We start from the raw sequence: 18,992 nt of genomic DNA, 5'->3' as shown, positions 1-18,992 counted from the left end.
GCTCAGAATAACACCCTCCACACTTCTCCTCCTATACATAGTGCCCACTGTCATACCCTCCACACTCCTCTCCTGTACATACTGCTCAATGTCATACCCTCCACATTGCTGTCCTGTACATACTGCTCACTGTCATACCCTCCCCACTGCTCGCCTGTACATACTGCCCACGGTCATACCCTCCACACTCCTCTCCTGTACATACTGCCCACTGTCATACACTCCTCTACTGTACATACTGCCCACTGTCATACCCTCCACACTCCTCTCCTGTACATACTGTCCACTGTCATACCCTCCACACTCCTCTTCTGTACATACTGCCCACTGTCATACCAGCCACACTCCTCTCCTGTGCATACTGCTCACTGTGATACCACACACACTCCTCTCCTGTGCATACTGCCAAGTGTCATACCCTCCACACTCCTCTCCTGTACATACTGCCCACTGTCATACCCTCCACACTCCTCTCCTGTACATGCTGTCCACTGTCATACCCTCCACACTCCTCTCCTGTACATGCTGTCCACTGTCATACCCTCCACACTCCTCTTCTGTACATACTCAATGGCACATCTATCAGTCCGTCCCCACATGCCAGGGTGCTAGGGGTAACCTTAGACTCCAAACTGTCTTTTCAGGCCCACATACAAGCCCTGTCCAAATCATGCCGCCTTAGCCTCCGCAACATTTCCAGAATACGCCCCTTTTTAACTAATGACACCACCAAGCTTCTAATTCACTCCCCGGTCATCTCTCGCCTCAACTACCGCAACTCCCTCCTCATTGGATTGCCTTTACATAGACTATCCCCCCTTCAGTCCATAATGAATGCCGCTGCCAGACTCATCCACCTTACCAGCCATTCAGTGTCCTCCACCCCTCTCTGCCAATCCCTCCACTGGCTTCCACTCAACCAACAAATAAAATTCAAAGTACTAACAATAATTTACAAAGCCATCCATAACTGCCCCTAGTTACATCACTAACCTAGTCCCAAAATACCAACCAAGCCGCTCTCTTTGATCATCCCAAGACCTCATGCTCTCTAGCTCCCTTGTCACCTCCTCCCATGCTCGCCTCCAGGATTTCTCCAGAGCTTCTCCCATCCTTTGGAACTCCTTACCACAATCTGTCCGACTATCCCCTAATCTATCCATCTTTAGACGATCCCTGAAAACCCTTCTCTTCAAAGAAGCCTATCCTGTTTCTAACTAACACTGTTTTACTTCCTCCATCAGCTCATCCCCCCACAGCTATTACCTTTTGTATCAATTGACCCTTCCTTTTTAGATTGTAAGCTCTAACGAGCAGGGCCCTCTGATTCCTCTTGTACCAAATTGTAATGTAACTGTAATGTCTGCCCTCATGTTGTAAAGTGCTGTGCAAACTGTTGGAGCTATATAAAACCTGTATAATAATAATAATAATAATAATACTATCTACTGTCATACCCTCCACACTCCTCTCCTGTACATACTGCCCACTGTCATACATGCCTCTCCTGTACATACTGTCCACTGTCATACCACCCACACTCCTCTCCTGTACATACTGAAAATTGTGATACCCTCCACACTCCTCTCCTGTAAATACTCTCAACTATCTTTCTCTCCACACTCCTCTCCTGTACATACCACCCTCATAATACCTTCCACACTCCTCTCCTGTACATACTGCCCCTATCATACCATCCACACTCCTCTCCTGTACATACTGCCCCCATCATACCCTCCACACTCCTTACATGTATATAGTGCCCACTGTTATACCCTCCACATACTTCCCACTTTTATACCATCCACACTCTTCCCCTATGCCTCTTACACACAAAAACATATCCTCAATGTTACCAGCTCTAGAATGGGCAAACTTTTGATCCATCTTCCCCCTGTCTTCCTTCTGGGTTCTGTGCCTTCGGTCACTTGCCTTGGCTGGGCTGTGTTGCTGTCACTTCCACACATGCTCACTCGCATCCCCTCTCTCTCTCTCTCTCTCTCTCTAATCCCCCCTCTATTTCTCATCCTCCCTTCATTACCCCTCACTCCTCTCTCATCCCCTTTCTCTCTCTCTCATCCTCCCTCTCTCTATTTAATTTAATTTGTTATAACAAAAAATTGTTTGCAATTTAATTATTATTATTTTTATTTTATTTTTTTAATAAAAGCCCCGCCATAATCCTCAGCACCAGGCCCATGATGTTCTTAATCTGGCCCTGCCTATGGCCCTTTAAAATAGCATAAAAATAATTTTAGAAAATGTGTCGCCTACCTTTTTAGTAGCTTTACTGACACGTGGCAGATTCAGGTAGTTCTTAAAGCAGAGTTTCACCCACAAATTTCATTTTGTTTTTTTTAAATATATCTGTTACTATTATATTATGTTGTTTTTGCATTGGCTCGTGTGGTAAATAGTGCTGCTTTAGTTTGTTTTAAAAATAAAAACTTACCTTATATTCCTTATGCTCGAGCGTTCCCATCTTGCTTGTGGGCAGGCGAAGCCCACAAGCATAAACTTCATGTGCAGTAAGGTCATTTACCCGTGATTATAGCTCTCAGCTCTGACTTCTGGAAAATGATGACACGCATCTCCCAGGAGCATTAGTGAACAAAGGGCACTGAGGGAAATTATGTCAGGTGCCGCAGAGAGAAAAGGGGGCTGTCAGGTACTCCCCAGGGGCCGAGGTGCTGAGAGCGGCTTCCCTTGCAACTGGGTGCACAGTACCCCTGAGGGTGGAACAGCGGGTACAGGGCACGAAGGGGCACGGGTTGCCAGCAGGCGACTGGTATGCAGGAAGTCTTCTGAGGGAAGAGATTCCCATGCAGATGGCCTTGGGATGTACTTGAAGAGAATGCCCGGCAGGGGTTCTAACACCTGAATTGTGTGAAGGTCTGGAAGAGAGCTTGTGCAGGAACAGGCCGAGGGTCAAACACAAGTAATCAGTCTGGTAGCCAGCAAGGCTGAATGTAGAGGATAATCCAGAGACAGGCTGAGGGTCAAACACAGGTATCAGTCCGAGAGCTAGCAAGGCTAAGAGCGGAAGACAGAGGATATTCCAGGGGCAGGCCGAGGGTCAAACACAGGTATCAGTCCGGGAGCCAGCAAGGCTAAGAGCAGGAAGTCCGTTAAACAAGCCAGGGGTCAGGTCAGGAGAGAATCAGAGTAGTCTTCAGGCAATCCGGGTCACAACAGGAAGTGGTAAACAGGAACAGGAAGCAGAGGAACACAGGTGAGCTGAGGAGACAAACCAGCAAAGACGCAGAGCAAATGGTTGCCTTTTATAGGCCTGCCAGAGTGATCAGGTGATGTGCAAACCCGCTGTATCGCGCACCTGTGTGTGCCTCTGCTCTGGTCTACCCCGCAGGCACACAGGGAAGCACCGACGTTGAAGTCTGTTGATCCTCTGACAGGGGCAAATTACAAGGGACCCCATAGCAACAGCCCAGAATGAGTATGTAAAAAATAAAAAAATTCAAATGTTTTTTTCTGATGCTTTTTCCTGTTGATTTATTTAAAGTTAATTTTGTTGATGGAACTCCGCTTTAATAATGTCCCTTTTACAAAGTAGTGCTACTACTGCACCAGGTACAAAAATAATTAATGAAACTGGGGGTAATTAAGACCAGCTCTAAATTAGAGTACAGAGAGAGGCATATTTGCCACTGCTACCTCCTCCCTACCCCACCTGTCACTAGTTGTTGAAGGAGAGCTAAACCCTCCTCTTCTTCGCAGTCAAGTAAGCTGCCATCTTAGACTCTGTTTGATCTGCAGTTGCCATGGTGCTGCACATGTGTTAAGTTTTGACACCAGCCTTTTAATGGCTTGGCAGTTTGATTGAGAGCACAAGTAAGTGTAAGTACCGTGTGTATGCTCCATCAAACATTTGCTGTCAGACTTTCCACCAACAAATGTTTGCTGGCAGGTTCTGAAATTTTCCTCCAAAAAAACGTTGTTGTCAGAAAGTCTGATTCTGTGTGCACAAATCCAACGCACAAAAGTTCAGGCATACTCGGAATTAAGCAAAAGGAGCCGCACTGGCTATTGAACTTCCATTTTCATGGCTCGTTGTACGTGTTGTACGTCACCATGTTCCCATGTTCGTAATTGTTGGCCAACATTTGTGTGACCGTGTGTATGCAAGACAAGTTTTAGCCAACAATCGTCGAACAAAAATCCATGGTTTTGTTGGCGGAAAGTCCGTTTGAGTGTCCGGGGCATAACAGTTATCGTTCACTGCATGCCTTGAATGTAACTGTTTTAGAAAACAGTTAAATTGATGGGTTTAACTCCATTTTAAGGATGCTGTCCTCTTTGCAGTTAACAGACTTCTATCATCCAGTGATGCTGACAGTGGGTGGAGTCGGATTAGGAAGCTTAGACACTGGCTTCTCATCAGGTCCACTCTCTCCGTGTGACTGACAGCATGTAGTTAACAGATTTTATAGCCAATAGCAGGCTGTTTATTGGCTATAGATCCACCCACTGCTTACTGTCATTAACAAGGGTAGTGGACCTGATAGGGAACTAGTCAGGGCTCGAGTCCTGCGGGAACGCGTGGGAACGGCGTCCCTGCACTTTTTTCACAGCAGGAACGCCGTTCCCTTTGCAGGACTAGAGGCAAAAGACCCGAGCCGATCCTTCACTAAGCAGCGATTTCCAGCATCGCCGCATAGTGAAGGATGATGTCCAGGGGCGGGCTGAGCAGGGGTGTAGGGTGGAAATCCCGCCCCCCCCAGACCGCCTACCTTACGGCCGCGACGCTGTTTGTTACTTTCGTTTTCCCAGGCTGTGACGTGTGACTGTTATACAGTACTAGCCACCGATTGGCTGGCTGCTGCTGCGATGCACTCTGGGAGTTGTAGTCTGGCCTCACTGAAGTTCCTGGTGGTGGGAGGAATTCAGCAGCGCAGCAAACTACAACTCTCACCTCCCAGGAGCCTCAGAGGCAGCCAGCATGTCACACATGACCTGAACAGTTGTGGGCTGTGACCGGGCACTAGCTTGAGGAGTGGCAAAGAAGAGAAGAAGTGACTTAGATTTATCTCCCCCTCCGAAGAGGCCATGCAAGGAAAGTAAGTACCAATCTTTAACACAGACCCAGACCCTGACACACCCCCTGCTGACCCCCCACATTCCATGGGCACTGATCAGGCTGCACTGATGATGGGCACTGATGTGGTGGCACTGGTCAGGCTGCACTGAAGATGGGTACTGGTGAGGGGGCACTGGTTAGGCTACACTTATGGGCACTGTCTGCATGGGTGAGGTGGCACTGATCAGATGGCACTGATGGGCACTGTCTGCCCTGGTGAGGAGGCACTGATCAGATGGCACAGATGAGCACTGGTGAGGTGGCACTGATGGACACTGTCTGCACTGGTGAGGTGGCACTGATCAGGCTGCACTGACGGACCCTGTCTGCACTGGGGAGGGGGCACTGATCAGACTGCACCGATGGGCACTGTCTGTATTGGTGAGGCGGCACTGATCAGGCTGCACCGATGGACACTGTCTGCACTGGGGAGGGGGCACTGATCAGGCTGCACTGATGGACACTGTCTGCACTGGTGAGGTGGCACTGATCAGGCTGCACTGATGGACCCTGTCTGCACTGGGGAAGGGGCACTGATCAGACTGATCAGTGCACTGATGGGCACTGTCTGTATGGGTGAGGCGGCACTGATCAGGCTGCACCGATGGACACTGTCTGCACTGGGGAGGGGGCACTGATCAGGCTGCACTGATGGACACTGTCTGCACTGGTGAGGTGGCACTGATCAGGCTGCACTGACAGACCCTGTCTGCACTGGGGAGGGGGCACTGGTCAGACTGATCAGTGCACTGATGGGCACTGTCTGCACTGGTGAGGTGGCACTGATCAGGCTGCACTGACGGACCCTGTCTGCACTGGGGAGGGGGCACTGATCAGACTGGTCAGTGCACTGATGGGCACTGTCTGTATGGGTGAGGCAGCACTGATCAGGCTGCACCTATGGACACTGCCTGCACTGGGGAGTGGGCACTGATCAGGCTGCACTGATGGGCACTGTCTGCACTGGTGAGGCAGCACTGATCAGATGGCACAGATGAGCACTGGTGAGGTGAAACTGATCAGGCTGCACTGATGGACACTGTCTGCACTGGGGAGGGGATACTGATCAGGCTGCACTGATGGGCACTGTCTGCATGGGTGAGGTGGCACTGATCAGGCTGCACTGATGGGCACAGTCTGTATGGGTGAGGCAGCACTGATCAGGCTGCACCGATGGACACTGTCTGCACTGGGGAGGGGGCACTGATCAGGCTGCACTGATGGACACTGTCTGCACTGGTGAGGTGGCACTGATCAGGCTGCACTGACGGACCCTGTCTGCACTGGGGAGGGGGCACTGATCAGACTGATCAGTGCACTGATGGGCACTGTCTGTATGGGTGAGGCGGCACTGATCAGGCTGCACTGATGGACACTGCCTGCACTGGGGAGTGGGCACTGATCAGGCTGCACTGATGGGCACTGTCTGCACTGGTGAGGCAGTACTGATCAGATGGCACAGATGAGTACTGGTGAAGTGAAACTGATCAGGCTGCACTGATGGACACTGTCTGCACTGGGGAGGGGGTACTGATCAGGCTGCACTGATGGGCACTGTCTGCATGGGTGAGGTGACACTGATCAGGCTGTGCTGATGGGCACAGTCTGCACTGGTGAGGCGGCACTGATCAGATGGCACAGATGAGCATTGGTCAGGTGACACTGATCAGGCTGGACTGATGGACACTGTCTGCACTGGGGAGGGGGCACTGATCAGGCTGCACTGATGGGCACTGTCTGCACTGGTGATGTGGCACTGATCAGGCCGCACTGATGGACACTGTCTGCATGGGTGAGGAGGCACTGATCAGGCTGCACTGATGGGCACTGTCTGCACTGGTGAGGCGGCACTGATCAGATGGCACAGATGAGCACTGGTGAGGTGAAACTGATCAGGCTGCACTGATGGACACTGTCTGCACTGGGGAGGGGGCACTGATAAGGCTGCACTGATGGGCACTGTCTGCATGGGTGAGGCGGCACTGATCAGGCTACATTGATGGGCACTATCTGCATGGGTGAGGCAGCACTGATCAGGCTGCACTGATGATGGGCACTGGTGAGGTAGCACTGATGGGCACTGGTGAGGCGGCACTGATCAGATGGCACAGATGAGCATTGGTGAGGTTACACTGATCAGGCTGGACTGTTGGACACTGTCTGCATGGGTGAGGCGGCACTGATCAGGCTGCACTGATGGGCACTGGTGAGTCAGCACTGGTGAGGCTACACTGATGGGCACTGTGCATGGGTATTTTCTGTGAAATATATATGCATATGAGCGTATCGTTTTTTTTTTTTGGTGGGGGAGTGGATCTCGGGTGGGAGTTCCCACACTTTTTTCCCCAGGACTTGACCCCTGGAACTAGTGTCTGTAAATCCCCATCAGGCGTCACCCACCCAGCTTCAAAATCTGCTGTTATTGCACTGTCAGCATGACAGCTGCAGTGGCAGGAGGACGTGGCCATGAGGACGGACCCTGCAGTCTCAGTGTGCTTTGCATGCAGTGCTTGTCCAGAATTAATTTACCTATTTATAACAGGTTGCTGAATTTGTCACTTGCATCAACATTTGCAGTGCAGAGGCATGATCAAAATCTAAATCTAAAGAGTGTTGTAAATACTTTTTTATGAATTTCTTTGACTGGCTTTAATTCTGGGACAACTTTGTCTTAAAGAATGATTCATGACCTAAAGTGTCACTAAACCCACATTTTAAAAAACTCTCAATAAATGATGTATTACTTGTTGTTCATATTCAGTCACTATGAGATGCGTTTTCTGTATTCTGCAAAAAATATGGTTGAGCCTGCTGCTCTCTATCTCCACCTTATTTTCATGTCCCCAATTAAGCTAGGTATCTGAGGAGTGGTTTACATCTGGCCACTCTACCATTCAGACCTGATTGGTGGAGTGCTGTTGAGCTGGTTGTTCTTCTGTAAGGTTCTCCTCTCTCCACAGAGAAACGCTAGAGCTCTGTCAGAGTGACCATCAGGTTTTTGATCACCTCCCTGACTATGGCTCAGTTTGGCCAGGCAGACTGCTCTAGGAAGAGTCCTGCTCTAGGAAGAGACCTTCAATGCTGCACAAATTTTTTCAGTACCCTTTCCCAGATCTGTGCCTTGATACAATCCTGTCTCATAAGTCTACAGACAATTCCTTGGACTTCACGGCTTGGTTTGTGCTCTGACATGCACTGTTAACGGTAGGACCTTATATGGACAGGTATGTGCCTTTCCAAATCATGTCCAATCAACTGAATTTACCACTGGTGGACACCAATCAAGCTGTAGTAACATCTTAATGATTATCAGTGGAAAAAGGATCCACCTGAGCTCAATTTTGAATGGCATGGCAAAGGCTGTGAATACCTATATACATATTTTTTTTTAGTTATTTATATTCAATAAATTTACAAACATTTAAAAATAAACTCTTTCACATTGTCATTATGGGATATTTTTGTAGAATTTTGAGGAAAATAATGAATTTAATAAATTTTGGAATAAGGCTGTAACATAAGAAAATGTGGAAAAAGTGAAGCGCTGTGATTACTTTCCGGATGCACTGTATATATTGGGGTTCAAGAACTTTGTAGAAATTGCATAATCTATATTTCATTAATTGAATATAAACACCCCCATCTCTTAATGTAAGTAATTCTGACTTAACGAGCAGACTAATCAGACCTTCCCCTCAAATTATTTTTCAGCAGAATGCAAGGGTCAAGTCTATGCTACTGGCTACGTTGACACAGGTTAACTTAATTACTAGATTCCAGAGGTGGAGAATATACTTTAAACATGAAATAAGGCCAAAGATCTATCACACAAAATAATACAATACACCTTCAGTTAAATTCACAAGTAAGAAAAATAAATTCAATGTAGATATTATATGATATTTTACCAAACCAAGACACTTGTGGTAGATTATGGAACCGCACTTGGGGATTTGCAAGGTAGAGAATGTTCAGAGGACTTCAAAGAGATTGATTTATAGAGCCTTGGACTATTTTACGTGATGTTCAAGAGAGTGTGTCTGATGTTAAGAGAGCGATCTTTAAAGAATGAGTGATCGCGTCTTTGAACTTCCCTTTTTAGTCCCGAAATTCCTTTATCTAATGACTAGTCTAGAAAGTTCAGTTCAGAAAATTGACCCACATCTAATTGGAAAGTACTGCTATTGATTAACCTAATAATTGTTAAGGTGTTGACTGTAACTGTCCACCAGAGGGCACTATAAGGCTAGGAATTGCTATTTTAGGTCTTCTGGAAATAAAATTACATCTATTCAAATCAACCCTATCTGGGATGTAATATTTTTATCCCTAGGTTAAATCTAGATATATTATCCTCATCATAATTTGGATGAGTCCCCAGGGGAATAATATCACTTGTGCTGCTCATAATTTTTTATGTTTTTTCCCTTTCAATCATGGGACATTTGCTAAAGACTCATGCCTTATCTACAGATCAATTCTGAGATAATAATTAAACACGTGCAGAATGAAAAATTTGTTTTGTTTTAGAAAGATTAATTATGTTCTTATTTAGTTTCATTATGGAATTTGTTTAGTTTAGTTTTGTTTTCATTAAATTTTGTTTTGTTTTCTTAAAAATGTGTTTCTTTTATTAATGTTCTCATGAATTCCAACTTTTCAGAATGATAAGAATTCAAATCGGTCGAAAAACGATTGACCGATACAAATTCTGTTTGAAGAAACAGCTGGTTGTTGGGTAGCGGGCCGCCTGTGTCCTTAACAACCATGAGTCATCATCTGTTAGCAGGCTTCCCCACTGACAGATGAATGTAAAGATAAAGAATGCTGGCATTTCCCAGCATAGGAAAATGTTTACAAAAATGGCATAGCCCCCCCCCCCCCCACAAAGGCCTCTTCCCTATAACCCTGGGCTGTGGTTGTTGGGGTCTGCGGGTGGTAGGCTCATCAAAATCTGGAAGCCCCTTTAACAAGGGGGCCCCCCATATTCTAGCCACCCTCTATGCAAATGGATATTGAGTACATCATACCCCTACCCATTCACCAAAAAAGTGTTGAATAGTAAAAACTACAAGAAACTGTTTTTGACAAGTCCTTATTAACCTCTTCATGCCCACGCTATGGCCATCCATGTACATCCTCCTGTGGATGAGCTGTCTCTTTAATTTTTTTTTATTACTTGTATTACTATTACAAGACATGTTAACATCCCTTGCAATAGAAATAAGACATGACAGATTATCTTTATGGAGAAGTCTGGGATCAATAAGACCCAGATATCTCCTCTTCCCTGGAAAACATGATATAAAAAAATTGATATCTGCATTCCAGGGGAAAAAAATTGCAGTGTTTACATCTGCCAGAGCCGGAATTGACATCATGACATTGCTTCTGGCCTCCCAGCATCATAGAGCTGGCCTGGGACTATGTAGTTCCCGGTCAGCTCTATGGTAATATGGGGTTTATCACACAGGAGAGCCAGAAGAGGTGTGGTTGGGTGTCCGAGACTGGAATCGCCAACTGAAAACAAAGATACCTGGAAGTAGCCTGTAGCTGCAGGCATCATCCAGTTATCACCACTTCAACCTAAGGACGTCATATGGCAGCTAGCCAGTAGGAAGTTTTTAAAGTGGTTGTAAAGGCTACACATTTTTACCTTAATGCATTTCCTGTATTAAGGTAAAAAATGTCCCAGCATTTGTATCCTGCTCTCCTAAATACCTGAGTTTCGCTCGATCCAGTGATGTGCCCATCTGTAGCAGCTCTTTGGCTCCTGCTGCTATTACTCAAATTCTGTGAAGAGGGGGCGGGGCCGATCCATGCTGTGCGTGTCTATAGATGCGCGCCAGGTATGCCATCTAAGGAAGAGGTTTCCTATAGTGGCACACTGAGAAAAGGAGGAGCCAAGTTTGTCGGCAGGAGGCCTCAGAAGACAAGGTTCGGGATCGTTCTGTGCAATACCATAATAAGAGGAACCCTGTTTGTTATTTTAAGGAAAAAAATACTTTACAATCACTTTAAGGTGTGCTTCCAGGCCATTCAAAGTGAACAGGCTGCTTTTACATAGAGTTATTTTCAGGTGCTGGCCATTAGATTAAAATAAGGTGAAAGTGCTGGCTGTTAGAATACATTTAATTTTTTACGTTTATTTATATTAACCCACTGTAAAAATTTACCTAACAGATTATGTAGGATTATATTGTATGGATGTACAGGGCCCCTAGAATTTTCATTTGTTTGAAGCATTAAAAAAAATAGCTTTTTACAAGGAATTAAAATTATGAATGTTATCATTCTACTGTAATATTTCCTGTATTTTTTTATAACTGTATTAGTATGTGAAATAATATTTAATTTGAATGATTTATTTATGAATACATTACATTTTACTATTTAGGCTTGTGGACTCATCCCTCTCCTCTACTGATCAAAAGGAAATAAAGTTTGAAATAATATACTGTTCTTTTATATCTGCTCTGTAATGGGATTTTGTATTGTATGACCACATACATTACAACACATTTGCACGCATACTGTATATTGGCACACACAAAGAACCTATTCTTCTGCGATTATTTTACCGAAAAGAAGAAGCTACATTATTGCCAAGTCCTTGATAAGTCCCTCACAAGGTGAAATGTGTTGTAGGAGAAAAATCATGGTCTACTGGGTGGCATTGCATGTAGTACACTGTCCACTGTGGAATAAAGTTTATTTAATGAAAGAAAAAAAAAAGTTTGGCTGTGATGCAGATAATTCTTTTATTGCCAGAATTTATCTTGGGGATTAGGATGGGCCCCTTGTGGTTACAGTACCCAAAGCTAGTGGTGAAGCTTTAAGTCTGCCTTGAGTGGTACCATTTGTTTCTACATTTTCTATTTTATGTAAGTACAGAAGTACATTTTATTTTTGAGTGCTTCTCATTCTTAAAGACATTTCTTCTTAATGTAAGAAATGCCAATAATACAATTTTTATGCTGGCCTTTGGAGTTCTAATCCCTTATTTTAAAGTGGAGCTTCACTGAGTGTAAAAGCATAAGGGAAAAACCATGACAGCCAAGAAATTAGCAATTTTTGGAGAAAGTAATGATAGCTTTTTTGTTTCCCCTATAACAGTTTAACTTCTGAGTAGATCTCTTTATCAACATATACCTGGAAATATGATAATATGAGTGGTAGAAACCCTCCACAGAAACAATCAACCCAGAAATGAACACCGCTCTCCCTCTCTTAGGCCGCGTACACACGGGCGGACTGTTCGCCCAACTTTGTCCGCTGAACAGTGTTTGGGCGGACAGTCCGCTCGTGTGTGGGCTTTCAGCGGACAGTTTCAGCGGACAGTTGGACGAACAAGGTTTTTCGGAAATTCCGTAAAACTGTCCGCTGAAACCTTGTTTCAGCGAACAGTCCGCTCGTGTGTAGGCTTGTTCGTCAAACAAAGTTGCACGCATGCTCAGAAAGGATTTTCAAGCCGAAAGTTATAATGCAGTGTATAGGACGTCGTATTTTTCGTCCCGTCGTACGTGCCGTTCACGTCATCGCGCACGGTTTCAGCAAACTGTTCGTTCGTCGTGTGTGGCCATGTCCGTCCATGCTAATTTTGAGCGGACTGTTTGCCGAAACTGTTGGACGGAGAAAGTTGGGCGAACAGTCCCCGCGTGTGTACGCGGCCTTACTCTTCTCTGCTTCTTTTACATCTACTTATTAGAACTTAAGGGTTAAGAGGAAACACTTGAAGTAGTGTCATACTCTATTAATAGGCCAGCCCCCTCCCTTGCCCAGATGCTTTGTCATTATCGTTTTAGAATGTCCTTTAGTAAAGGCTCACACTGAGGCCGACAGCAGTTGTATTCACTTACTTTTGTTTCCCTGAGAGTAATGCAAAGACAGGAGGTAATAAGAGATAGAGTGGCAGTACAAGTACCGTATGATTTATATTTGCTAAATTAAAAAAAAAAAAGCTTCATATTAAAGGAAGAACACTGGTGACATTGGGGGTTATTTACTAAGGCCCCTTTCACACTGGGATGGGAGCGGCGTTGGCAGTAAAGCGGCGCTATTTTTAGTGCCGATTTACCAATGTTTTAGGGGAGGTATGCGGCCCCTAGTGGGGTGGTATTAACCCCCACTAGTGGCCGAAAAAGGGTTAAAACCACCCACAAAGCACTGCTGCCAGCGGCGCTTTGCCAGTGGTATAGCTGCGCTGCCCCATTGATTTCAATGGGTAGGAGTGGTGAATACACCGCTCCTTCACCGCTCCAAAGATGCGACTAGCAGGACTTTTTTCACCGTCCTGCTAGCACACCGCTCCAGTGTGAAAGCCGGAGGAAAGTGGGAGTGAAAGGGGCCAGATTTTTTCAGGCGTTATACAAGTGCTATTTTTTAGCACTGTAGCACCTGAAAAACGCCCCAGTGTAAAAGGGGCCTAAAGGAAGATCCACTTTGCACTGCAAGTGCACTTAGAAGTAAAGACATTGTAGATCTCAGGGGGACATGCAAGGAAAATAAAAAACAGCATTTTAACTTGCACATGATTGGATGATAAAATTAGCAGAGCTTCCCCTCATTTCAGATCTACACCTTAGATTTAGAGTGACTGCACTTCCAATTGCCTTTCGTAAATAACCTCCATTGTTTCTGTATGAATTAGCTATATGAGAATTAATTTGCAAATCAGGTACATTTTCCAGCTGTATTTTATGTGATTGGCCTCTATACATTCATACAGATATGTCCCCTATATACTTATGAATTATGCTAATGTATATTTCTGATCCTGAATTTCAAGACCCTCTCATGTAAGCATGGGCTTGGCAGATACCTTCAGGGTACGGAGGTGTGAGAATAAAGTGTGGACATCAGAATGCTGGCTGACAACCCCTCTGTGTAGTATCTGTTATCTGAAAGATGTTCCCTAAGACTGGGATGTGTTATGGCATTCTTAAATAAGTAAATCATTGAAAAAACAGGATCTGACTGAACATTTTTTAATTAAATTAATTAAGGGGGTGGACATCTGGATTCCCTATTGCAGAGCCTTGGGCCTTGAGTGTATGTATGGAGATGAGATGGCAGAGCCTTCCCTAAAGGCAGGAGATTTGGCAAACCCCAATCCCCTCATGTCCCACATGGCAGCAGGAGAATGTCCTTACCCAGAAATTGCTGACAAATGCTAGGGGAACTGTTTTCACACAGATCTGCAAAAGAATGATCAGGAGACTTTTCAGAACTGACAGTGCCAATAGTTTAGTTTATACTTCTGGGACCATTCTGCTGTTTTCTGGGTCAAATAAGGTGTAGCGGCCCTCAGGAGCTCCATCACCTAAAATGTACCCTGGCACCCCAGTAAATCTGGTAAGTGCTAGAATTACAAACTACCAATTTGGGCCTGGGGTTATCAGGTTGTATTCATTCTTTTTTACCGAACATTTAGTAATTGGAAGTTTCTTAGGGATTTCTGGCGTGACCAGATACATTTCTTTTTTTCTTCTGTATTTAAAGTGTTTTGTCCATGTCACTTACCTATTACGATTTTATGACATGGAAGTCTCCCCACAGCTTCAACTGTAGCAGTGTATGAAACTGTAATAAAAAAACATGCCAATTTGATCATATTTTAAAAGAGACTTAAACAACCACACAATGTGGCATAGCACCTCACATAACATGGAAAAATCACAGATTTAAAAAATTGCAGTTATGATAAGACTTTATATATCAGTAGATGTACTTTAGAATAATTTGAACATCAATTTAATTTATAAATAAAAGATTGCTTGGTGTCAGCCATGTCTAGTTTTCTTGTGCGTAACTACTCAAACTTTGCTCCTATACTATTCTCCACATCATAAAAGCTAATTGTTCTTAGTCTTATTTTCAGAACTGGGAGATTTAATTAGCTGCTTGCGACTTCTTGGAATCCCTAGCACAATTTTCAGCTGGTCAGCATAAATAACATAACTAAACTGTTGTAACTATTCATGGATAGCATTAGAGGTACTGTACATTTTCAAATACTACCTAACTGAAAACTGTCTACAGTATGTCCCCAACTATAGGACTTATTTATAAAGCAATGCATAACTGAGAACCAGTTATCATGAGGCAGCCTTTGAGCCCCACTCCAGGAATTAGACAAAATCTACCCCTGCAGTCGGCCTCCCCATATTGTAAGGGTCAAATGCTTGTTAGTTCTAGGAGTGAGAGAAACAGGCATTATTATTTTCCCTGACTCCCTGCTCCAGCAGGTTTTGCTGTTCTCTTCTCTTCTCAAAAGCTCAGGGCCGGTGTTATCATGTACAATGCAGAGCTATTAACCCTGCATTGTATGTGGAGAAGGCAGATGTGCAACTGGGGCTGGGAGCCCCTTAGAGGGGAGGCTTTGCAGGACCAATAACACAGCTGGAGGGACCCTGCTGGAGTAATACCTAATTATTTCATGCGCCCCTAATTATTTCATGCGCCCCTAGACTTAATGAGCATTTAACCCTTGTAGTGCAAGAAAGTCTACAGCAACCCATTAGAAGCCCTTGTCTTCAGCAATGTTGGGCTTCTGGTGTGCTGTTTTATCTTTAAAAAGGAGGGGGTTGCTTTCAGGTGAGCCTGCTGCCAATTTTCTCATATACTCTACTTTACCCTGAAAATGAAAGGAGTCTGTATTTGTCCAACAAAGCACATTTCATTCATCTTCATTAACTATATAATGATTTTACCTGACAGTAAATACCACAGTTATTAATTTATCAATGCCATCAATACCCATTCAAAATCTAAGATTGCAAAAAGAAGTAAATTATAAGCTATATTCACGATAGCAAAAAAAATGAATATATTTTTGATTTCTGATTACATGCAATCGAATTATTAATATGATCAAAAACTAGAGGTAAATTAATTATGCATTTTTTCCATCATTGTTTCCCACTTATATTAGCAACAGTATGTCTTTACCCTGTATAGTTTGGTCACAGCAGTATTGCTAGGAGCAATCAGTGATTGTTGCAATAGAGTCACAAGAAAGATTAATAGTTACACCACTTTTTCCAGATAGTCTCATAAGTCTCTGAAAAAAATAGAATTGATGTCCATGATAACAGACTCCAATCTATTAAAAATGACTTTCAGACTATCATTTAATTCCTGGTATTGTACAATCATAATATAATTAGATGTAGCACCCTGATGTTTAGGCAAGGTGGCTATCAAATTTAGTAGCCAGGCAATAGTTGCCTTGGACAATTGCTAGGAGATCAATTGATTTTCTCCTAATTCTGGAATTGCTGCACTTCTCTCTTCTGTCACTAGGTGGCATTGTAGCTGGCCACATTAGATAAGACAAGGTCATAGCAAGGACAAATAATGCGTGAATGGGGTGGCTCAGCCAATTGGCAAGGGTTCCTTTAAGTCCTTTGGCCTGTTGGGAGAGCCTATTTATTTGGGTGGAGTCAGGTGATCGGTGTTCTGTGCCACCTTGACGGCTGTCTGGGTGGACGTGTGTCATGCTGCCCTGGGCTGCTAGGCCGTAAGCCTGAGGCCTATCCCAGGGACATCTGGCTTCTAGGCTGTCTGAGGGCCTATCCAGATGCAGAAGAGCAGCATAAGGTTGGAACTGCAGGCTTGTAATCCAACCAGAAGAAGCGGTTCTGCTGGTCAGAGAACCAGTTTTGGTCAGCGGTAGAGGGGAAGTTGTCGCCACTAAGGGACCATCCACCTTGTTACCGGTGACCACTGTGATTAAGCTGAGGACAGTACCAGATCAGACTTCCAACCAGCTGGGGACTGTGAAGAAGTGGGAAAACCTAAGCAAGTGCCAATCCAGGGAACCAGCGGGACAGCAGAGGTGACGCTTGTGGAGCATCAGTGAGTGCCAAGCCAGGGACCTAGCGTGTCAGCAGGGAGGATGCTTGAAGAGTATCTGTGAGTGCCAAGCCAGGGACTCAGTAGGGAATCGGGGGCGATGATTGAGGAAGATACTCAGTGCTAAAAGTGGAAGAGCTCAGGGGATCCAGTGGCTCTTGGATCCGAAGTCTAGTGAAAGACTGGGAGTTCACTGAGAGAAGACCCACAGTAAGTGATTGTAGAGTAAGCTAAGAACTGTTCCTGTTGCAAATAGTCAAATACAATTGCCGTTAGTAACTGCTACAAGATTGTTGCCATAGGAGACAGCAGTCCTATCTATACAGAAGGGGTGTCCGGCTGGAGGCCTTCACCTGTACAGCTGTCTACCTATAGAAGTCTCAGAGTATGCCAATTGCCATTGCATCTACTTAAGGGTGTCCTGGCCCTAACCCGCTCTTCCCCAGTTTTGTTCAAGAGACAATAAATCTCTTTGCATTCAAAAAATGTCTGGAGCCCACCATTACATCTTGCCTTGTCAGCTGTCCCTAAGACCCCTTTCACACTGGGGCGTTTTTCAGGCGTTTTTCAGGCGCTTTAGCGTTAAAAAAAGCGCCTGTAAAGCGCTTGAAAGAAGCCTCATCTGCAGTCCCAATGTGAAAGCCCAAGTGCTTTAAGAACCCTTTCACCATGTCAGCGCCCGAAAAACGCTCGTAAAGCGCCGCTTAAACTAGCAGCGCTTTACCAGCGTTTTTCAAGCATTATTGGGGCGCTTTTAACCCCTGCTAGTGGCCAAATAAAGGGTTAAAAGCGCCCACAAAACGCTGCTGCCAATAGCGTTTTTCAGGCGTTTTTCTGGCGTTTTACAGGCGCTTCCCATTGATTTCAATGGGTAGGGGCACTTTATTCACCGCTCCAAAAGCGCTGCAAAGAAGCTGCTTGCAGGACTTTTTTTGACGCCCTGCCAGCGCAGCGCCTTGGTGTGAAAGCAATCGGGCGTTTACATTGGGATTGCAGTTGCAGCTTCTTTCAGGCGTATTTTTTAACGCTGAAGCGCCTGAAAAATGCCCCAGTATGAAAGGGATCTCGGTGTGAAAGCACTCAGGCTTTTACATTGGGATTGCAGTTGCGGCTTCTTTCAGGCGTATTTTTTAACGCTAAAGCGCATGAAAAACGCCTGAAAAACGCCCCAGTGTGAAAGGGGTCTAACTCTGGAGGTCACCATTAGGCCTCAAGGGACCCGAGACTTTGCTACATATAATAGAATCAGGTACAGAGTATAGTTATTTCCTAACTTTAACATGTTAAAATACGGCAAAACAATGTGACCAGCGAGACTCTTCAGAGAGCCGTAAATCATGACCTGGCTTCTAACAGATCCCAGAGATGTTAACGGTACAATCACACAGAGTATTACCTGATATCACAAGGATCATCATTATGGAAATTCCAGATTTCACCCAATATTCCATTGCTTGTTACTGTGTCCAGGTTTAAAATAGTAATTCTTTTGCCAAAATCTCTTCTTAGAGTTAGTCCTGTAAATTAAGCCTGTACTATGAAAGCTATAGGCTTGAGCATTACACTATACATTTTCTATGATCCCTTTGTAGTTCTTTATTGCTTACACATAAGTCCATGTGCCTACAAAGTCCATCCAGTTCAGTATTTCTCCAATGTCCCCGTAGTCCCCAAGGTTATTCTTCTATCACAGGAATTTTAAGGATTAGTCCCTCTGTGTATCGTGGGTCTGAACAAGTTGCTCTCATAACTGTCTGACCTCACACTTCTGCTTCTCTTAGAGATAGGACTCAACACTGACAGTTTTTTTGTAAGAATAGGGGAAGTAACTGCAAGAGAGATCATAATCTGAAAGAAGAGATAGGGGAAAGTAGATATGAGTGCAGATCAGATAAGAAAATAACATAAGGGAAACAGATATTTTAACAGAATTTTAGCAGTATTTTAACAGAAAATACTGAAGCTGATGTAAACAGATTGCACTTTTAACAGAAAAAAATAAGCATTTTCCAAGGAAACTGTATCTGTATCTGCTGGATCA

General features: G+C 44.6%; 1 protein-coding gene across 1 annotated transcript in view; it reads right to left on the bottom strand.

Moving 5' to 3' along the window:
- The window catches only part of LOC143962274 (adhesion G protein-coupled receptor E3-like), a 315,163-nt gene extending 296,430 nt beyond the window's left edge, over positions 1 to 18,733 (bottom strand). Inside the window, exons 1-2 of the mRNA XM_077471584.1 lie at positions 18,348 to 18,733; positions 14,618 to 14,677 (exon numbers count right to left, since the gene is read on the bottom strand). Of these exons, the coding sequence (XP_077327710.1) occupies positions 14,618 to 14,677; positions 18,348 to 18,402 (115 nt within the window). The 5' untranslated portion in view covers positions 18,403 to 18,733. The remainder of the gene's footprint in view (positions 1 to 14,617; positions 14,678 to 18,347) is intronic.
- Between the last annotated feature and the right edge of the window lie 259 nt (positions 18,734 to 18,992).

Source organism: Lithobates pipiens, unplaced genomic scaffold (genome assembly GCF_037356315.1).
Source record: "Lithobates pipiens isolate NorthernLeopardFrog02 unplaced genomic scaffold, aLitPip1_a1.2 Scaffold_8, whole genome shotgun sequence".
In the NCBI taxonomy this organism is placed as follows: domain Eukaryota; kingdom Metazoa; phylum Chordata; class Amphibia; order Anura; family Ranidae; genus Lithobates; species Lithobates pipiens.
This window is presented reverse-complemented; position numbering and strand designations above follow the sequence as displayed.